The 21,518-nt window shown below is 47.8% G+C and overlaps 1 protein-coding gene across 1 annotated transcript in view; it reads right to left on the bottom strand.

The window, feature by feature from the left end:
- LOC147105002 (leucine-rich repeats and immunoglobulin-like domains protein 2) overlaps positions 1-21,518 on the bottom strand; it is a 121,334-nt gene that overhangs the window by 46,361 nt on the left and 53,455 nt on the right. The window contains exons 2-4 of the mRNA XM_086011002.1: positions 6,352-6,423; positions 6,168-6,242; positions 4,539-4,673 (exon numbers count right to left, since the gene is read on the bottom strand). Coding sequence (XP_085867128.1) covers positions 4,539-4,673; positions 6,168-6,242; positions 6,352-6,423 — 282 coding nt within the window. The remainder of the gene's footprint in view (positions 1-4,538; positions 4,674-6,167; positions 6,243-6,351; positions 6,424-21,518) is intronic.

Here is a 21,518-nt window from a genome sequence, read left to right as displayed (position 1 = left end):
AGCAAGAGGGTTCGAGTACAAGAACAAGGATGTCTTGCTGCAGTTGTACAGGGCCTTGGTGAGACCACACCTTGAGTATTGTGTGCAGTTTTGGTCACCTTACCTGAGGAAGGACATTCTTGCCATGGAGGGAGTGCAGTGAAGATTCACCAGGCTGATAGCTGGGATGGCAGGAATGACGTACGAGGAGAGATTGTGTCGATTGGGCTTATACTCACTGGAGTTTAGAAGATTGAGAGGGGATCTCATCGAAACCTATAAAATTCTGTCAGGTCTGGACAGACTAGATGCAGAAAGGATGTTTCTGATGGCCGGGGAGTCCAGAACCAGGGGTCATAGTCAAAGGATAAGGGGTAAGCCATTTAGGACAGAAATGAGGAGGAATTTCTTCACCCAGAGAGTGGTGAACCTCTGGAATTCTCTGCCACAGAGGGCGGTGGAGGCCAGTTCATTAAATATATTCAAGAAAGAGTTGGATATGTTTCTTAAGGCTAAAGGGATAAAGGGATATGGGGAGAAGGCAGGGACAGGGTACTGAATTTGGATGATCAGCCATGATCTCATTGAATGGCGGAGCAGGCGCGAAGGGCCGAATGGCCTACTCCTATCTTCTATGTTTCTATTTCACTCAGCACGTGTGTGGCGGAGACTGGTGCAATGCCCTAGCACCAATGTTCCCTCTAATTTTTTTCATGCATGGTCCCTTTAACTGGCCGAGCGGCCCATTCAAATGTTCACGCATGCACGGTTTCTTCCATGTAAAACCAAGTGAGCGGCCTGCGCGGGACCTCCAGACCGCTGCGCGGCCACGCAGCTTAGCGGGAACGTTGCCCAACTCTGGCCTTTCTTTGTCTTAATGAGTGCAAAAACACACCATTTAAACAAAGTATAGGCACAGATGCCCTTGGTAAAAGAGCACCATGGTCTGTTTGGCTAACATGTCCATTATAACAATTATAGCTTCCTGTAGTACACTTTTCCCATGTCTGTCACAGCTCACTGCAACAATCTGCAGACACGGGGGATACAACAACAAATAAACCCCAGAGCAATGCATTTTCCTCAATCAAAAAGCCCGATACAAATTGATGCTATCACTATAAACAAACATCCTCGAATCTCAAACACAAGTCTAGAGACTGCTGTACCGTACAGTAATTCATTGGGACTAGCCAGGGCAATGAAAATGCTCCCAAATGGTTTCTGCAATGCAAGTGTGTGTCTTACTTTAAAAAAAAATCAATAATAATGAATTTAAAAAGCAGCAACTCCAGCATAAATCCCACGCGTCATCTGCACCATGGCTGCAATTCGCAATATTAAAAGTTCAGACAGGTTTTAACATGCCTCACATTACACTTAACTTGTTAAGTCAGCCGGGCGCCTGGCAAGCACAAAATTCCTTCAACATGCTCAAGAGCTTTCAAACCATGCTATTCAAATTCACGCAGGCAGGGTTTCCGTTTGCCCGATGTGGACCGCACACACGCTCCCCGGAGGAACACATTTATGCAGGCCCACAAAGCGGAAGTGCAGGATGGCACAGCCAAGGCATGGGACCCCCCCAAGTGTGCACAGGGGCACTGCTGGAGATTCAGCAGCTAAGCTTGCACAGTATACCTGCGGAACAATTACAGCTTCCCACTGCTTGTCCAGCAAGGACCACCATATCCATTAAGGCACTGAAAGCAAGTCTTGCACTTCTCCAGCACGTTTCACGACCTCAGGACGTCCCAAAGTGTTTTACAGCCAATGAAGTACTTTTTGAAGTGTAGTCACTGTTGTAATGTAGGAAACGCGGCAGCTAATTTGCACACAGCAAGCTCCCACAAACAGCAATGTGATAATGACCGGATCATCTAGTGATGTTGATTGAGGGATAAATATTGGCCTAGGCCAACGGGGATAACTCTCCTGCTCTTCTTCAAAATAGTGCCATGGGATCTTTTATGTCCACCCGAGAGAGTAAACGGGGCCTCGGTTTAATGTCTTATCCGATAGGTGGCACCTCCGACAGTGCAGCACTCCCTCAGCACTGCACTGGAGTGTCAGCCTAGATTTTTGTGCTCAAGTGTCTGGAGTGGGACTTGAACCCGCAACCTTCTGATTCAGAGCCGAGAGCGCTATCCACTGAGCCACGGCCGACACTGGATTGCAGGATTATCTGGTGCCAAGTAGGAAGACTCCTAGCTACTAGAAATGGGTCTATCCCTCCAGAAGTCAGGTGGTCTGCTCAATTAACCACATCTTTGAGTCCCAAGGACTCAGGAATTTTAAATCAGAAGGTTACACGCTACAGTTTGTCAATTAGTATATTGAACAGTTTTGAGCTGGGGTGTGTTGCATAAAAAAAGTACGTGTTTGAGAATATGTCCAGCCAGAAACCCCCAGAGGTGTGTGGAGAGCATGTAATGTCTAACTTATTAAGCCACCCCATACATCAGAAAAGAAACTCCCAGCCAAAAAAAGCTCCCTGTGCCCCCCGGAACTCTTGCTGCAATCACTGCCCGTTGATTGGAAAGACACACAATAGTGTGTGCAGCAGACTCTGTGGAGCCTACCACAATGGGCTGGTAGCGCAAGGAAATCTGCAGGACACGGTTCGGAAAGCTTTGCACGTCAGTCTCTAATTGAAACGGCACTTGCATGCAGTTCAACAACTTTAGTTAATCCACTCTATTCCGAATCAGGACCACACCTCACCCTTAAAAGTTTATTAAGCATTTTGAAAATTCAACACCTACAAAGAATTGAGATGAATTCAAATATCCCTTTATGTTCTGCTCAATTTATTCTGAATACTTTTGTTCAAGTGTATGTGTTAATAGCATTGCGATTACTGGCTTATTAAAGTAACTAAGGCCCACCATCCAGGTGAGCGCAACCTATATATACGGTTAATCTGAAGCACCTTTAGGTTAATGACTGTATTGCTATGGTAAACAAAGATTAAAATTGATTACATTAGAAAGAATGGAAAAATCTTTTTTTTTTTTAAAACATTATGGGCTAAAAATTCAGTTGGGCGCCAAGCTCGCCTGGGCGCCGGAATTACCGTTGCGAGCGGAGCCACTTGCGCCATCCCGATATTCAGTTTCTGCGCCCCAAACGGAAGCGGGCCGCTACTCGAGGCTCCCCACGCCCCGCTTGGGGCGCTCACCCTGAATATCGGCGCGCTAAGGGCCGCAGCGCCACACGCTGCGGCACGGCACGCTGCGGTACTGCAGGCCTTCCTCCCACTGTTAAGGGGGAGGTGCCTGCAACAGCGCGATCCCCGCTCACGAGTGCTGGCAAATGAGCCCGGCACCAAGGAGAAGTGCCGGGCTCTAGGGAAACAGCCGGCAATGCCACGGGGGGCGGGGGGGGTGGTTTCGGAGGCCGGGGACGGAGGTGCTGGCAGGCAGCCGCCGAAAAAGCGGCCGCCCCGCACCTCCACCTTAACTAGCGCCACTACCGCCACAGGTAGGCCCTGTGAACCGGTTGCGATTTGCGACCGGCGTTAAAGAGGCGGGCGCGACCAAATATGGTCATCGGGGCGGGAGCGGGACGCTGCGCACACCGATGACGTCATCGGTGGCGGCGCAGCGCTACAGGCTAACGCCGCCATTAGCGCCCCGCTAAATATCGCGGGAGGTATGGCCAGTGGCGCTAAAGCCACTGAGTGCCCTCTTTGGGCGCTAACTGGTGGCGCAGCCCACTGAATTTCTAGGCCTTAAAATTTTTGGTATATAAGCTTATCATAGTAATAATAACTTGCATTTCAATTGGGAGGAGACTCGTGTACAGCATAAAGACCGGCTGTGCTGTAAGTTATATGTAATAGCCGTTACTGCAACATTAGGGTTTAACTTCAGTGCATGAGCTGAACATCTGAAAAGGCTTTGGGCAGGAAGCCTAGAACTCCGCCAAGCTGATAATCTAAGGATTATATCCAAAAATCAACCGGATGGATGGAATAAAACAAGGATGTTATCGTTCTGTGTTACCATTTGGATTTTTTTTTATTAAAAAGATCAGGTTGGCAGAATTTTCTCTTTAAAATGTGATGTCAAGTACTGCACACGCTTTCTCCTGGATTACACCCCATTACAACCATCAGATTCAATAAAGGAGCTGAATCAGCCGTCAGCTGATGTCCCTTTTCTTACAAAATACACAAGAGCTAACACAGTTTATGTTTAACACACCCTACATATTTGTATGCCTTTGAATGTGTAAACAATATAAATTTCAAAACTCCAACCTGCCTTACTATAGGTCTGGATACAGCACAGATTAAAAAAGCGATATCCCCGGTTACTATCGAACCATCAGTGTACAGCAAGAAATAACAAGCCTTTATCGCAGAGCAAGGCAGTCCCGCATGGACCCTACATTGCTACCTGCTCTCCCTCAGTTTACAATGCATCAGCCCACGTTTCTATACTCCACTTGCTTGTGTTGGCCAAACAGCTCTGCTCTAGTTCACCGCGCACACTGCTGTGGCGCACCAACACGGCGGTTAAGTAACAAGCATAAAGCAGCACTTAGTTACTCACAGATTTTTCAGCTGCATTATAGGAAATGAAGAAGTTTTGACTTCCGAGATCCTGTTCGAGCTCAGATCCAAGGTCTCCAAAGAGCTGTATGGCTGAAGGTCCTCTGTAATTATCTCTGCTACCTGATTATGTGTTCTGCAAAAGAAGAGGTAAGTAAAACAAAAGCCGTGGTTCATCTTTCCCAACGAGTATCCCCCCTAGCCTCAAGGAATCGCTGGCATTCTTCTAAAAAGAACATTTCTAAAGTGCTTATGTGGAACTTCAAACAGTTTTTCTGCACAGTGAGAGACAAGAATCCATCATTGACAGGCCGATGAAGGAAGGAGTTTGGATTTGAGACCAATTTCAAAGCAACTGTGGAATTAGATTGCCTTTACACCCTTTCAATATCAGCCACAACCCCATAAAACTAATTTAGAATAATTAGGAAGTACAATCATTTTTCCAATGCAATTATAGTAGGCAAAATATGGAGGTCAATTGCAGAAAAAATATTTCTCACTGAGGTACACAGCAACACTTTCCCTACATGTAAATCGGTTTTAAATATTCTAATAGTGATAAAAGGAGATATAAAGTAATAAAGCTGCGATAGTAACTCAGACTTCATCTGTGGGAGTTAAAGAATTGGCATTAGGATAGTGGCCCGAGCTTGAACAATGATAACATGTGTACAGTGCCTTTAATGTAGAAAAATAGCCCACAGCACTTGAGATGTAATTTAAAAAAAGAAATGGGCATCAAACCAAAGGAGATATTAGAAAAGTTACCAAAAGTTTGCTCAAACATGTAGGTTTTAAGAAGGGACCTAAAAGGAGGAAAGGGAGATGGAGAAGTTTAGGGAGGGAATTCCAGAGCATGGGGCAGAAAAACAATCTGCATCTTATTTATTGGCAAAGCCGTACTGCCCACTGGAGTAGCAGGTAAATGTAAAGGACAGCGATACACTGGCCAGGTAATTAACGCACTAATTATTCTTGGACAAAACAAGCACTGGGTAGGTCAGGATGTGCCCATCACCTCCAGGGCTTAGCTTAACATCTAGCCCAGACCAGATGGGAGTCACAACCTGGATTACAGTGGATGTGAACCCACATCATAAAACTGCTCCTAATTTAGCACAATTCGTGCTACCCGGGTTAAAGACATCACAGAATGGCTGGTGTAGGAAGTGAAAACATGCTCAAGGTTGAAGCAGAGGCACATTGTTGGGGCAGTATAGAATGAGCTCTGCTCTTCATACACCTGTGCTATACCTGGCCTGGGAGTCCCTGACACTTAGTGACAGAAACGGTTCCATTTTTAAGCAACAACATCCATCACCTTAAAGAGGACAAAAAAAAAAATTGCAAAGCACAAGGGCGTGGGGTGGAAAATTTCCTTTGATTGCTATTCATTAGTGAAACGGTGAACAGGTGTTTTTAAGAACACGTTTGCACTTTCATTAGATAGAGTGAGTGATCGTAGGTCTTCCCACTACGTTTACAATGTTGTTACCCCATAGCAACCGAGGAAAACTCTCCCCAAGGTGGGCAAACATGCCAAGAATTACACAAGGTGTTCTCTTAAAACTAAAACACAAACAACATGCATTTCAGTTTACAGAAAGCAGCCCGACATATTACTTACAGTGACAGGATGGTAATGTTAGCTGTTACTGCTCCCAATGACGGAATTGTAGAGAGTAGATTATTGTTGACATTCCTTGAGGCGGGCAAGTGATTAAAAGTGATCAGTTAGAAAATTTCTGATATTTAAAAAGCAATTCTATCAAATATTCACCAATAAATTCAAATAGTAACAGGACACTTACACTTCCAGCAGTCGGTGAAGGCCATCGAATACAGCGTCTTTTGTGGAAACCAATCGGTTATGACTCAAGTCTCTGTAATAACAATGAATTCAAAAATCAATGTTGCATTCTCATAAAACAGGATTCTCTCTAGTTTTTAAATGAGGAGAGTAGAGTTAGAACATTGGTCACAATGCAGAACTGTACTCTGCTGCTCATAGCCTATCCCACTCACCCATCACCCCTGCCCTTGCTGACTTACATTGGCTCCAACGCCTCAAATTTAAAATTCGTGTTCAAATCCCTTCATTGACTTGCCCTCCCCATCTCGAACCTCCTCCAGCCCTACCACCACCCCCACTTCTCCTCCATAAATCTCTACCGCCCTCTCTCCTCCCTTGAGGCTGCTCTTAAAGCCCATCTCTTTGACCACACGTTTGGTCACCCTTCTAACACCTCCTTCTGTGGCACTATGTCTATTTTTGTCTGATTACGCTTCCGTGAAGCATCTTGGGATGTTTACATAAGAAATAGGAGCAGGAGTCGGCCAATCGGCCCCTCGAGCCTGCTCCGCCATTCAATAAGATCATGGCTGATCTGATCCTAACCTCAAATCTTCTATCATTCTGCATCCACCCGAACCCATGTGATCTACGTTAAAGGCCCTATATAAATGCAAGCTGTTGCTATGTGGTGAAAGAGGCAGGATTTATAGAATTGCTGCTTGTGGGCTGGCAACCAAACAAGAGAAAATGGCCACCAATGCGGTTTTCCTTAGAATAAAAGGAATGACTCAAGGATAAGAAAATGGCTATTCATCCCATTAATATATTACATTTCCCATTTTTGCTGTAGGGCTGTGTGTCCTTTTCCTACCAGCAGTAACCATGCTAACTTCTTTCTACAGGAGCGAGCTTTGTTTTTGGAGAGGCACGGAGAATAAATAAAAGTATACCGGGCCATCTTCTCACAAAGCCACAGTAAAACTATTCATAATACAAGGCGCAAGCCAGTCCAAAAAAATATAAAATCACACGCCAGAGCCCAAATGGAATGGGGAAACCAAAACCTGTGGTAATAAAAGGCAAAAAAGGACTTGCATTTATATAGCACCTTTCATGACCACCAGACGTCCCCAAAGCGCTTTACAGCCAATGAAGTACTTTGTGAAGTGTAGTCACTGTTGTAATGTAGGAAAGGCAGCAGTAAGCTCCCACAAAGAGCGATGTGATAATGACCAGATAATCTGTTTTAGTGATGTTGGTTGAGGGATAAATATTGGCGAGGACAGCGGGGAGAACTCCCCTGCTCTTCTTCGAAATAGTGGCCGTGGGATCGTTTACGTCCACCTGAGAGAGCAGACGGGGCCTCGGTTTAACGCCTCATCCGAAAGACGGCACCTCCGACAATGCAGCTAGATTTTGTGCTCACGTATCTGGAGTGGGACTTGAACCCACAATCTTCTGGCTCTGAGGCGAGGGTGCGACCATCTGAGCCACGGCTGACCACATACTGGGTTCATTTGTTCAGAAAACAATCAGCCTGCAGAGTACTCATTGCGCATTTCCTACAGTTCCAGCGCACACAACCCACAGCGTGATATTTCTGCCCACATTACAGATCAACACGAGTGCGCATAATATCATGTACAGGTGCACTCTCTGCATACCGTCATTATATCAGAAATATCTCATTTTTTAGTTTCTCATTCTGCTAAGTGAAGTGACCACTGTTGACAAATTGTTAAAATGAATGATCCATCAGCGATTGTTAAATGCCCAGCTCGTTTAGTGAATGGTTAGATGTTTTAAAGACTCCACGAGTCTGCATTCTTTCGCCTGTACCTCTTACTGGAGAGAGGATAGCTGGCTCCTAGTGCTGACAGCCTGACTGTAATATCTGAGTCTAAGTCTATCATAATCTTAACAGGATTGCAAAGTAAGAAAGATAACTGAGGCACTGCTCTATGAGTTTATCACAGTCTGCTGCTCGCAGTCACAATCTGCACACAGCCGCTGACAGACTGAACATGTGTGAACAATGTCGCTATTAATGTACAGTCTGGAGTTTGCCCACAGTCTCTGTTCACATGTTTCACTTAAGAAAAAGTTCGTCTGTACAACACTGATGTCACTCAACACTTTGATGGAAACACAAGACTTATTAAACCTAGATTTCTCTTCATTGTTGACCCTTTCAGCGCTCTCTGCCGTGAATGTTCAGCTTCTCGCAACAGATATCCAAGCCTCGGAATGTAGCTGGTTTTCTCCCCTCCTTTTTCACTCCTGTAGCTTTAACCTAACTATACTTCACCTGGAGGGGAGCGTGGGGGGGGAAGGAGAGGAACAGAGGCCTTGGAGACAAGTAATTAAAAAGCTTTTACTGGACTTCAGATAGATGTTGCAGAGTGCACCCAGTAGTTGTAACGATGGAATGCTCTTGGGGCAGGAGAAGATTTGGGAGGGTTTGATGGAAAATCTATTTTTTTTTGTTGCACATCCTAGTGATTGACTCCAGTATAGTATGGCGAACAGAAGGTCAGTGATACCAGCAGCTTTGACTAGTAGAATGGTCTCCAGGATTACATCAAGGCAGCTGTCAGCCAACAAAAAATATTTTTTTAAACTTCTGCTAAATACCATTTACACTTAGAATTTGATATGTACTTGTAAAATTAACTACCTTGCTTTTAACATCCAAAAAGAAAGTCTTGCATTTATATAGTGCCTTTCATGACCTCAGGACGTCCCAAAGCGCTTTACTGCTCTTCTGTGAAATAGTGCAGTGGGATCTTTTACACCCACCTGAGCGCGCAGACGGGGCCTCGGTTTAACGTCTCATCTGAAAGACGGCACCTCCGACAGTGCAGCACTCCCTCAGCACCGCATTGACGTCAGCCTAGATTATTGTGCTCAAGTCTCCGGAGTCGGACTTGAACCCACAACCTTCTGACTCAGAGGCGAGAGAGAGTGAGTGAGAGAGAGAGAGAGTGCTACCCACCGAGCCACGGCTGACACAACAGCACCTATTGATTCTGCTGGATATTGGCCCAAACTCCAGTTGAAAGAGCGCTATAATAAGTCGCAGGATCATACCAGCTAAATGTATACTTCTCAATCTCTGAACAGAGCAGCTGACAGACCACTGTTTTCAAAACTTGCCTGTGCAAGAGACCCCATACAAAATATTAACAGTCCTGACAACCCCCTATAAATATTAGTACACTCCCAGGGACCCATCTCAACCTCTGTACAGTAGCGTCAGCAACCTAAAGGAAAACAGTGCGATTGTTGCAGAATATTTTAATATACAGTGACAGGAATAACGTGCTAACGGCAAGATTTAGAAACCAGAATTCCTGAGGGGAGGACAGGAGAGAAATCAAACAGACCCTGGGAATCGCCTTGCATGCAGTTTAAAAACCTTTATGTGCAACATGTGAACATTTCATCCAAATAGTCAGCTCTCTTTGCCAATACCAACGAGCCAATACTGGCCCATAAATGCCGCGTGCAATGTAATTTCAGGATGGATTTGAGATGACGTAATGGAGTGGGATGGACTCAAGAGCAGCTTTACTTACAGGACAGAAAATACTGATGTTCACGTAAATAAAATGGCAGCAAAGCTTCTGCAATAGTTTATAGACATTTTTCAATGAGTAGCTGATGCTTGCACACCACTGTCATATCAGGTTTGCTCCCTGCTCGGGTGGGTGGTCTTGACCGGGATAGTGGCAATGGCATAAGAACTGGCCTCAGCACCCCTGGGTGAGGAAGGGCAGAGGCCAGGGTTCCTGTTCGTAATAGTTATCCAGTGGCCTCGACCGACAAAAAATAAAAAAGCTTTTTCTTTTTGTTAAAGAATCATGGCCTAGAAATTCATTGACGCCACTTTTGGGGCGTCCGCCGCCAAATCTAGGCCACTTCTCCGATATTCATTAGCTTCGCCCTACTAGTTCGGGCGAGCGCTAAAACTGCTGCTGGACGCCTCTCTTTGGGCGCTAAGCCGGAGGTGGTGATCGATAGCGCCGAGGCCGGGCGCAGCGCAGGTGCGGCCATCTCGTGATTGACAGCAGACACACTGGCGCCGGCCAGCTCTTAAGGGGGAAGGGTCGACTGCGTCTGCTGCCACGCCCTGGATAGTGGAGCCCTCCAGCTAGGCCTGAACACTGCTGCTGGACCCAAATAGCGCCTGAAGACATGGAGAAGGCCCGTGAACGTGCGCAGCGCTTCTCAGAGCGTGATCCGAGTGTGCTGCTTGCTGCTGTGGAGAAGAGGCGCCATGTTTTGTACCCGGACAATGGCAAGAAGGCGACGGTCCGCGTCTACAGGAGAGCCTGGAGGCATGTCGCCAGCAAGCTGTCAGCCAACAGCGACGTCCCCAGGACCGGTGCCCAATGCCGCAAAAAGTTAAATGACCTCACACGCATTGTCAGGGTGAGTACCCTTTCCAATGACCTCCTCATCCTTGCATGTGCACCTCACATTATGGGCAAAGGGACCTGAAAGCTCTAATGGCCAGCCCTCATCCAGCAGCTATGGGACAGGCATGAGCATCAATTGCACATTCTGCACTTAACACACTGGCCAAGCTATTCCACCATGGGAGGCAGTGCACACCAGATCATGGCGACACACTGGCCAGGCTATTCCACCATGGGAGGCAGTGCACACCAGATCATGGCGACACACTGGCCAGGCTATTCCACCATGGGAGGCAGTGCACACAAGATCACGGCGACACACTGTACTTAGAGGCCGTCCTTTCTCTTGCAGGCCAAGCTGGCGAATAATCGCAAGAGCCGGACTGCGACCGGGGGAGGCCGACCCCATCTCCAGCCACTCACCGACCTGCAACATCGCGTGGAGCGCCTCATGGGTGGCCGGGTGATTGGGCCCGTTGCATGTGGAGATGCCGACCCTGTTCTGGGCAGCAATGGTAAGGACATCACCTTTTCCACCTCTCTCGTCCCACTTGCGCATCAGATCTACATCCTTTGCCACTGTCCGACCAATGCGCTGAATGCCACCACTCATGCATCCCGCACTGACGCCCTCTCCTCACTCTAAAGCTACTCTTGTGCCTTCCTGCTTTCAGATGGTCAAGGAGGTCCCTCAACTTGCCAGTGACAGACCCTCCGAGGAGGAGCAGGAGGAGGAGCAAGAGGAAGGCGGCCCATCAGGGGAACCCTCAGCCGCGGCCACCCAGGCCAATGTAGGGGACACGTCTTCCCTGGAGGGCAGCGTGGCGGAAGTGTCGAAGGGGAGGGGAGCTCCTGGGACCTGCGTGCTGCAGAAAGGCGGGAGTGGGGTGGAAGCTCGGCGGCCTTCTCCCCAGAGGGGGGATGCGTCGGAGGGGAGTCCAATTGCTGGGCCCAGCGGCCTCCAGCAACGCAGGAAGGGTCGGCCAGCTCAGCGGCCTTCTCCCCAGAGGGAGAGTCCGGCCTCCAGTCAGGAGATGCTCTTCGCCGAGGAGATGGAACGCCTCGAAGACTTGTCCGCGGACTCGGAGCACCGGCACACGGAGCTCATGGCGGCAGTGGCACGGTTGCCCGAGTCCATCGATTCCCTCTCTCGGAGTGTGGCCAAGTTCGGGCCCTTAGAGGCCACCAGTCGGGCGGAATACCGGGCAGATCTGTCAGCGACTGGCCAGGTGATCAGTGGTGCCGTCCAGTCACTGGCTGCTGTCAGTGAACAGGTCAACACGGGCACTCACTGCTGCCACACTCGCTGTGTCAGCCAGGCATCGCCAGGGCACCCGGCGCGCTGCAGCAGCACAGCGGTCTGTCTCTCGGGAGATTGGTGCGCATGCTGCAGTGCTGGCCCGGGCGAGTGCCAGTGTCTCAGGCGACCAGCGAGCGCCTGCCATCCGCCAGCTTGCCGCCATTCCTCCAGCCGCCACTGCCACTGCCCCAGTGGAGCTGCCAGGAGCTGCTGCAGCGACTGATGCTGGCCAGCCACAGCTGCAGCAATCAACAGCCGCCCGCTCGACGGCCAGACCTCGACTAGGCCGACCCCCAAGGGCATCTGCCGTCACGACATGTGCCCCTCAGGAGCCTGCCCCCAGCCTTGCAGCAGCCAATGGCCTTACTTTGAGGCGGAGCAGCAGGGCGGGCAGGGGCCACCCAAAGATGGCCAAGGCATCGCCCTAGCGGGCCAAATAGTCGAATGTGTGGCCAATTGTGTTTGTTTTTTTGAGGCCGAGAATTGGATGTTTGTTTTTTTGAGGCCGAGGATGTGATGTTTGTTTTTTACGAAGGCCGAGGATGACGGCCATTTTAGTTGCACTGTTTTGTTAATCCTCTCCAGGTTGTGGGAGCGAGTAATGTGTTTGAGTGTTTTTTGGGGGTCTCGTCTGTTTTTGGTTTTCATGTGGGAAGGGCCCAGAGTTTGTACAATAAAGCATTTTATTTATTCACATTGTCCATGTTTGATCTTTGAAGTGTTTGTTGCCTTAACTGGCTGAGGGCTTGCGGAGCGGCTGCAATCATGTTCTATCATTGGCACAAGCCAGTCCCTGACAGGGGGCCTAGAAGTGACGTTCAATAAGCCGCCGACGGGCGGCCCTTGGACCTTGTGCGTCCCTCCTGGGCTGGTACTCCTCGTCCTCATGCTCCTCCTGCCCCTCCTCCCGAGGTGGTGGTCCAACGTGAGGTGGCAGTGCCCGAGTCCTGCGGATAGCCAGGTTGTGCAGCAAACGACGACGAATTGGGAGACTCGATCCTGCGAATACTGGAGGGCTCCGCCGGAGCGATCGAGACAGCGGAACCGTTGCTTGAGCACGCCGATTGTTTGTTCTATGAGGTTCCTCGTCGCTTGATGGCTCTCGTTGTATGCCTCTTCAGCAGGGGTCGTGGGCGTGCGGAGCGTGGTCATGAGCCAGGTACACAAAGGATAGCCTTTGTCCCCGATAAGCCATCCTCTTGGGGGAGGCTGTGCCTGGAACATGTCAGCCACAGTTGTCTGTCACAGGATAAAGGCATCGTGGCTGCTGCCTGGAAAGCGGGCATTGACAGCTAGGATGCGCTGCCTGTGGTCACACACCAGCTGTACATTGAGGGAATGGTAGCCCTTCCGGTTGCGGTACTCCTCGGCATGCTCAAGAGGTGCCCGCAAAGCCACATGCGTGCAGTCAATGGCGCCCTGCACCATGGGGAAGCCCGCTATTCTTGCAAACCCCACTGCACGCTGCTGCTGCTTGTCCAGGGTCATGGGGAAGGAGATGAATTGATGTCTCCTTCTGAAAAGGGCTTCGGTCACCTGGCGGATGCAGCAATGCACGGCGAACTGGGAGATGTTAGCGATGTCCCCAGTAGCGGATTGGAAGGAGCCGGAGGCATAGAAGTTGAGAGCCACCGTCACCTTCACTGCCACCGACAGAGACGTCCTGCGCATCAGCTGTGGCTGCAGATCTCTCTGAAGCAGCCGGCAGATGTCTGCAACCACCTCCCTTCGGAATCGCAGCCTCCTAACACACATCGCGGCAGATAGGAGGTCTGCTGGCGGTATACCCTGCGTGGGTAAGGCCTCAGTTGGCGACGCCTGTTGCCCCCTCTGCGTCTAGCCAGGGCTGCCACTCTCTCACGGCGTCTGTAAGCCCTTCTGGCATAAGGCGGAAATTCTGCGTTGCCACCCAATGCAGCCCCCATTATATGCTGGCAAACACTGAGCTCTGAATGAGGCAAAGATAATTGGTAAGCTCTGGCCTGAGCCAAAAATACCTGTCCAAGTGTTGGCCCAAACCAGTAAACTCTCCTCCTTGGTCTCTGTCCAAAAAACCGTTGCTCAAGAGTGAATGCTGCAAAATGGCTGGCCTTTATACTGCTGGGTAAGTGCCCTTTAATTTGCGCACCCCGCGGCCCGGCTGGCCTGTGTACCGTTCCACTTCACAGTCACTCGGGCCGCCCGGCGCACAATGGGCCGGCGCGAGTGAAGTACCGGTTTGGGGCGCACAAAGGGCGTTGCACTATTAAATGACGTCATGATCTGCGCGCGCAGCAGGGCGCGCGCGCTAAGACTTTGCGCCGGCGCTAAATGTGTCCTGAAGTTGGGGAGAGGCGCAGATCGCGCTGCGCCCGGGCGATAAGCGCCTAGCGCTCGAGATCTACTCCCCCTAAGGCGCTAACGGCTGGCGCGCCCAACTGAATTTCTAGGCCCATGACTTTGGATGTAAAGCGCTTCAAGATGTCCTTAGGTTGTGAAAGGCGCTATATAAATGTAAGTTCATTCCTTCTTAGTCCACTCACTGACTATTCCACCACATGCCCCCCCCAACCAAAGACAGGCACTGTACTGAAATTCAGTCAACTGTATGGATGTTATGACAACCATCAACAGTTGAGAAGCAAATGCTTGTACCACTGTGTGAAGGTGGAGCAACCCGGTCACAATTCTAGAAATGGTAGAATTTGAAGTGTTCTTTTCCTTTGGAATGTGTTAATTGATCAATCTCCTTTCGAAACTCAACATCAACAGCCCCAGGCATGGTCTGAAGTCACGAATGACACTGCTGGATCTACTGAAGATTCCTTTCTGCACCAGAGTCGGCACAGACACCTCTTCAATTTTAATTTCAAACGGCTTGTTGGGCCAAAATGGCCTCTATCTGCACTGTGGGGTTTCTGTGATTCTGAGTACTTTTCTGGTGCATTACCAATTGTGAAAGGAATAGAACGGCGTTAACCTTTCCATTTCAATCGTAGCACGTGACTCAAATCTGTGGCGAGACGTGTGGACTTGCTCCCAGATAATCTGAAGGGCCTTTAACTGTTATAGTAATGTCCAGAGATTACTCCGGCACTTCCCTTAGTGGCTTCAAAACCCTTAGTCCATCCACAGATAGAGGGCTAATGATTCCACGAAATGGCTGTCCTCCCACCAACAAAGGAGAGGAAGCCAGTCGCTCAGTTGCTGAGGCAGTTTAAAAGGCAGCTCCTTCATTGCTCATCTATGGCATATTTAGACAAACCTGATCAGATCAAGATCAGATCCTCCTCAGGACATGCAATTTCTGCCACTCTGACCACATATTCCTTCACATACATCTTTGGCAAATGACTTTGATAACTGGCCAATTAGATGGGATACTATTCACAGCTGAAGCCTGACTTTAGAAAAGCATTTTAATGACAAAAGCCATTCTTTCCCAACGCTAATCTACTGTTGTTGCATGCCTTCCAACTCGATGCTTTCTGAAGAAAAGGACTTGCATTTATATAGCGCCTTTCACGACCACAGGACGTCCCAAAGCCAATTAAGTACCTTGGACGTGCAGTCACTGTTGTAATGGAGGGAAACGTGGCAGTCAATTTATGCACAGCAAGCTCCCTAAAACATCAATGAGATACATGACTAGATAATCTGTTTTAGTGATACTGGCCAGGACACTGAGTGAACTGAACTCCTTTGCTCTCCTTCCAATAGTGCCACAGCATCTTTTATGCCCACCCACGACTCATTCGGATGGGGATTGAACCACCGGCCTTTTGACTCAGGCGAGTGTATTAAGGGTAGCGCCTAATTTTCTACAATGAATGTTGTAATGTTTCACACTTGAATTCTTCCAGCACAGCAAGTTCTCCCCCTCACTCCCATTCTCAAGTAAGGAAAAGTGGTGCGTCATGAGTTTCTACAAAAAGAGTTCCCAGTGGGATCAAAGGTTTGATGCCTAGTCAACACTAGATTATGTTTTGGGAAAACTGCTAGCCACAATACACAAACCGACACATCCAGTGGCTAAGCACACACAGACTGCACTCAGACATTCACAGCGCGACAGACTCTGGTATTAGTGTAAATGTCAGGAGCAAGCTCACGCATACAGATTTCCCAGAATCAGACCCGAAAGAAATAACAATTTGCATTTATATAGCACCATGAACGTAAAAAAAACCTCAAGGTGCTGCACAAGAGCATTCGGAGACAAAATTTTGACACCGAGCCACATAAGGAGATATCAAAGAGGTAGGTTTTAAAGGCGGAGAGAGAGAGGGGTAGTAGAGGTGGAGGGAAATCCAGAGCATTGGGCCTAGACAGCTGAAGGCACAGCCGCCAATGGTGGGGTGAAGGAAATGGGGGAGTGCAAGAAGCCAGAATTGGAGGAACACAGAGTTCTGAGGTTTGTAAGGCTGGAGGAGGTTAGAGAGATAGGGAGGGCAAGGCCATGGAGGGATCTGAACAAAGATGATCAGTAAAAAAGTATTTTTTTAAAATTCAAGCGCGTCTTCTTTTAAACTATGTCTAATGACTGCAGTATAGCAGCTGAATGCTTGTACTAAGCATGCAAATGCAGTGCTGCTGTACTAGCTATGCAGTTGGCTGCACAACAGGACAAGTAAGCCCATTATAATTTCCGGTCAGCAGCATTTTTAATTAGATATAGCATGACTGACAGCTCGGAAATAACCTAGGATATAACGGAGGAACTGAAAACCGTTTACAGTCGCTAGATGCAATATTGTAATTGGCTCCAAAAGTGATACCATCCTGCAAAAGCTTTTCCCTCCTTCATTAAACATACAAGTTTACCGATTTACGAACGTACATAGCAGGTTACAGGTTTACCCTGTGAATCTTAAAGCTTTTCAGATGAGACGTTAAAACGAGGCCCCATCTTCCCCCTCAGGTGGACGTAAAAGATCCCACGGCACTATTGGAAGAGGAGCAGGGGAGTTCTCCCCGGTGTCCTGGGGCCAATATTTATCCCTCAATCAACATCACTAAAACAGATTATCTGGTCATTATCACGTTGCTGTTTGTGGGAGCTTGCTGTGCGAAAATTGGCTGCCGCGTTTCCCACATTGCAACAGTGACTACACTTCAAAAGTACTTCATTGAGTGTAAAGCGCTTTGGGACATCTGGTGGTTGTGAGAGGTTCTATAGAAATGCAAGTCTTTCTATCTTTATGATTTGAGTTAGGATGTAGTTTTGTTTGGACAAAAAGATGTGGCATGAAGCAGAGGTCAGTTCAACCAGACTGATGCTCATGCACCACCGACTGACCTGAAGACCAATTTCAGCAGATGCCTGGGAACAGGCCGACTGCCCAGGACATCCAGGGAGTGATGTGTTGCAGAAGGAAGAAAATGGGGGCAAAACTGAATTTTTTTTTTTTAAAGTGAGCAAGTCTCAAGAAGCCATTCTGTGAAGTATGGAGGGGAGGGGGGGTAAAAGAGGGAAATGAACATAGTCATCCCTGAAGAATTAAAATCAAATAGCCCATTAAAATTCCTGCAACAATCAGAGTCAGCTATGCTTTGCACGTTTAATGAGTTAGAAGGAAGATAATACAACTTTAAAAATCTCTCCCATAGGGAACTCAACAATCGTCTGAACGTTCTCAAATGTTGAGGTCTCTAATGTCTGGCTGCTACTGAACAGTTGGAGTATTACCTACAATCTATCCACTAACACGAGCCTCTAGCAGGAAATGAACTGATAAAGCCTGAAGAATTTCCTACTGGAGCAGCCGAGAGATCGCTGCTGATCGCTCGCACGTTCGCGAAGCTCACTAAACCGGTTCCCAACTCATTCACATACAAAGTGGATTCAAATCGAGGCAGTCAGCCATCTCGGGGTCCGGGTCACAATGCCACTCGTGCTAACTCCAAATGGTGACGCCAAAGACTAAACCTCTCTCTTCCTTTCCTCTGCCACCCGATATTAAAGCAGCAGATTGTGCCAATGACTGAAACTGGTGCCAGCAAGTCTGCTCAGAGGAAACGTGAAATCTACCAGGGTGCAGGAGCCCGATGGCTCTGCTACTGGACTAGTACCCAGAAATCATTAGTTTAAAATCGCACCACAGCAAGCTGTGAAACTAAATTTAATAAATCTGGTAGCTTGTGAGCTGCTACAAGAAAAAAAATGACTGCAAAAGCTACCAGATTGTCATAAAAATCCAACTGGTTCACCAACGCCCTTCAGGGAAAGGAATTTACCACCAATGTTCTCCCTAAGGTGCCCGGCCGCGCACCAATCGGGATGTCCCGCACAGGCTGCTCACCAGCTGCTGCCGCTGGAAGATGCCACGCAGCAAATTTAAAGGGACCGCGGACCTGGACCACAAATTAGAGGGAACGTTGTTTGCCGCCCCTACCTAGTCTGGCCTACACGTGAATCCAAGTCCGCGTGATTGACTCAAATGTGCTTTGGGGCAATTAGGGATGAGCAGTAAACACTGCCTCACCACGTCCAAAAGAATAAATGAAAAGATGCAACACCAAGAGTGCTAAAATGCCAGTCTGCAAACTATGCACAAAGAAAACAAAACTGTAAAGCCTAGAAACACACAGCAGGTCCACCTGAAAAGGAAAAAAGACTAGTTGATGTTTTGGGTGCAGACCCTATCTTCAGGTGCAAGTTTCCAGCATTTGCTGTTTTTAATTGCAAAACACATCACTAACACTGCACCAGCGTAGGAATGCAGACGAGCAAAATCTACGGAGTTAACCCTTTGTGCCTTGCTCTGGGGTCACTATAACACTCAGTAAATTGAGCTACGAATTGTCTCAATTTCTCTACTGAGAAATATCCACGGCAGAATCTCTTAATCACCTGCGTTTATTTGAGACACGACTGGAACTAAAGAACTTGCATTTATAGCATCTTTCACGTACTCAGGACATCCCAAAGCACTTCACAGCCACTGAATTACTTTTTTGAAGCATAGTCACTTGTGTAGGCAAACGAGGCAGCCAACTTGCGCACAGCAACAAGATAAATAACCCGATATTCTGTTTTCGTCATGTTGTTTGAGGGATAAATATTGGCCAGGATACCAAACGAATTTCCCCTAATCGTCTTCAAATAGGGTCACAAGACCTTTGCCTCCACCCAAGGGAAAGAGAGGGCCTCAATTTCAATGTCTCATCTGAAAAAGACGGCACCGCCGACAGTGCAGCACTCCCGCAGTACTGCACTCCAAGTGCCAGCCTGGATCATGTACTCATGTCTTGTGTGTGGCTTGAACTCGCAACCTTCTGACTCAGGGGAGGGTGCTACCACTGAGCCAAGGCTGTAGTATGTTACCTATGCTGACTGCCTGGGCCAATGGCTGGAAAATTGATAGAAAGCTGTTAGAAAACCTTCCAAAAAAATTACTAAAAGAGAAAGATGTTTTTTTCCCAGCTGCAGTTGCCATCTGTGGTGAGGCTTGCCTTCGTTTCAAGTCTGTAAATCACATTACTTCACAGCCTGCGGGTCCGGTGAGGGTTTGCAGCTCGATGCACATCTTCCAGTTTCACTGCAGAGCGAGGATTTGCGGGGCTGCCGTAACCATTGCGCACCACTTACAGAAGAACTTGGCACAAAGTGTCTGATTCAAAGCCACAGTTGTCTCCTTTCCCACAGTTTCGAAGGGCAGGTGCCCGATTGCGAGTGGTTGCTCCAGACGTTGGTGCACAGACAGGTAATATCTATGGGTCACTGTGAGCCCTCAAATCAACATCACTAAAACAGATTACCTGGTCATTATCACATTGCTGCTTGTGGAAGCTTGCTGTGCACAAATTGGCTGCCGTGTTTCCTACATTACAACAGTGACTACACTTCAAAAAGTACTCCATTGGCTGTAAAGCGCTTTGGGACGTCCGGTGGTCATGAAAGGCGCTATATAAATGCAAGGTTTGCTTTCTTTTTCAAATATTGACACTATTGTTTGGAGCCATACACAAAGCATGCATGTTGAGTGACCTCCTCCAGCCCTACAACCCCTCCGAGATCTCTGCGTCCTCCACTTCTGGCCTCTTGCGCATTCCCAATTTCCATCGCCCCACCGTTGACGGCCGTGCCTTCAACTACCTAGGCTCCAAGCTCTGGAATTCCCTTCCTAAATCTCTCCGCCTCTCTCTCCTCCTTTAATTCACCCCTTAAATCCTGCCTCTTTGACCAAGCTTTTGGTCACCTGTCCTAATACCTCATGTAAGTCAGAGTCAAGTTTTGGCCGATAACACTGCCGAAGTGTACCGTGGGACATCTTACTACGTTAAAAGGTGCCATATAAATGCATGTCGTTGTTGATTTAGACTTCTTTATTGAATAGGGGTAAGGCGCGTGGTTTCACACATGTACCTTATGTCACGGGTTTCAAATTTAACAAACTTTGAGACAAGAGATTAGAAAATTTCTGCCCCATGGAGTGGCAATAGCAGCAGATTCTGTGTTGATTAACTGCTTTAAACAAAAAAGCCTCTCTACCTCTCTCCTCCTTTAAGATGCTCCTTAAAACCGACCTCTTGACCAAGTCCTAATATCTCGTGGCTCGGTGTCACACTTTGTTTGATAACGCTCCTGCGAAACACCATGGGAAGTTTTACTACATTAAAGGCGCTATATAAATACAGTTGTTGTTGATGTTGTTGGGAGAGTCAGAAACAGGTATAAACTAAGAATCAAATACTCCACAGGACACGATGGTTTAAATGTTGAGTGAGGGGTTGGAACTGGGGATTTGTGCTGTCTATCCAGCACAGCAGGCTGGGGTTTAACAGTGGAGATGTGAGCACAAACTGCTTCGTTACCTCCAGGAAAGGAGAATTATTTACACAGGAGATTAAATGGGTTGGGCAAAGCCCGCGAGCTAGCCACAATATGTGTCAGAGTGGTTTTAATGGCCCACAAGCCCTTTCTTGCTTTTGTACTCGCTCGTGTTCTTTGTTATATTCTACATCATCAATGGAGCACGCATAGGAAATGTAAAACACAGACAAAAATAAAACGGACTTTATTAAAACAGATTTGTGCACATTTGGAAGATGCAGCAAACTGGCCCCAGATTTCATAACTACAATGTTCTAAACATAAGCTTAACAGCTGCCATTTATGCACAAGTCCAACTCTGCATCGTCAAATCTACAGTGACAGAAACTAGACGGTTAGATAATGATTTATGTGTTTACAGAAGAATGGTTTGAATTCTGAATCAGGAAGTGGCTGCGGAACCAATAGTTCAATGTACATAACTGCGGAGAATCATAAATTATTCACACCTCTGATATTATACAGGGCACAGGTGCTGATAATGTAGCCTTTTAGTGCTAGCAATGTCTGAATTATTCAGATAGTGGGAGCACAAAGTGTCTCGGAAACACAAGCCTACTGATTTCAAGCTTTAAAAGGACCATCATTATCCAGAGCTCCAGCATTCAGTTGGGTACGGATTGCATTTTTCTACATAACCACTCCTC

The sequence above is a fragment of the Somniosus microcephalus genome, chromosome 18 (genome assembly GCF_052327205.1).
Source record: "Somniosus microcephalus isolate GS21.2 chromosome 18, FLI_Smic_1.0, whole genome shotgun sequence".
NCBI lineage: Eukaryota > Metazoa > Chordata > Chondrichthyes > Squaliformes > Somniosidae > Somniosus > Somniosus microcephalus.
The sequence above is the reverse complement of the archived record's forward strand: the minus strand, read 5'-3'. Positions and strand labels throughout refer to the sequence as shown.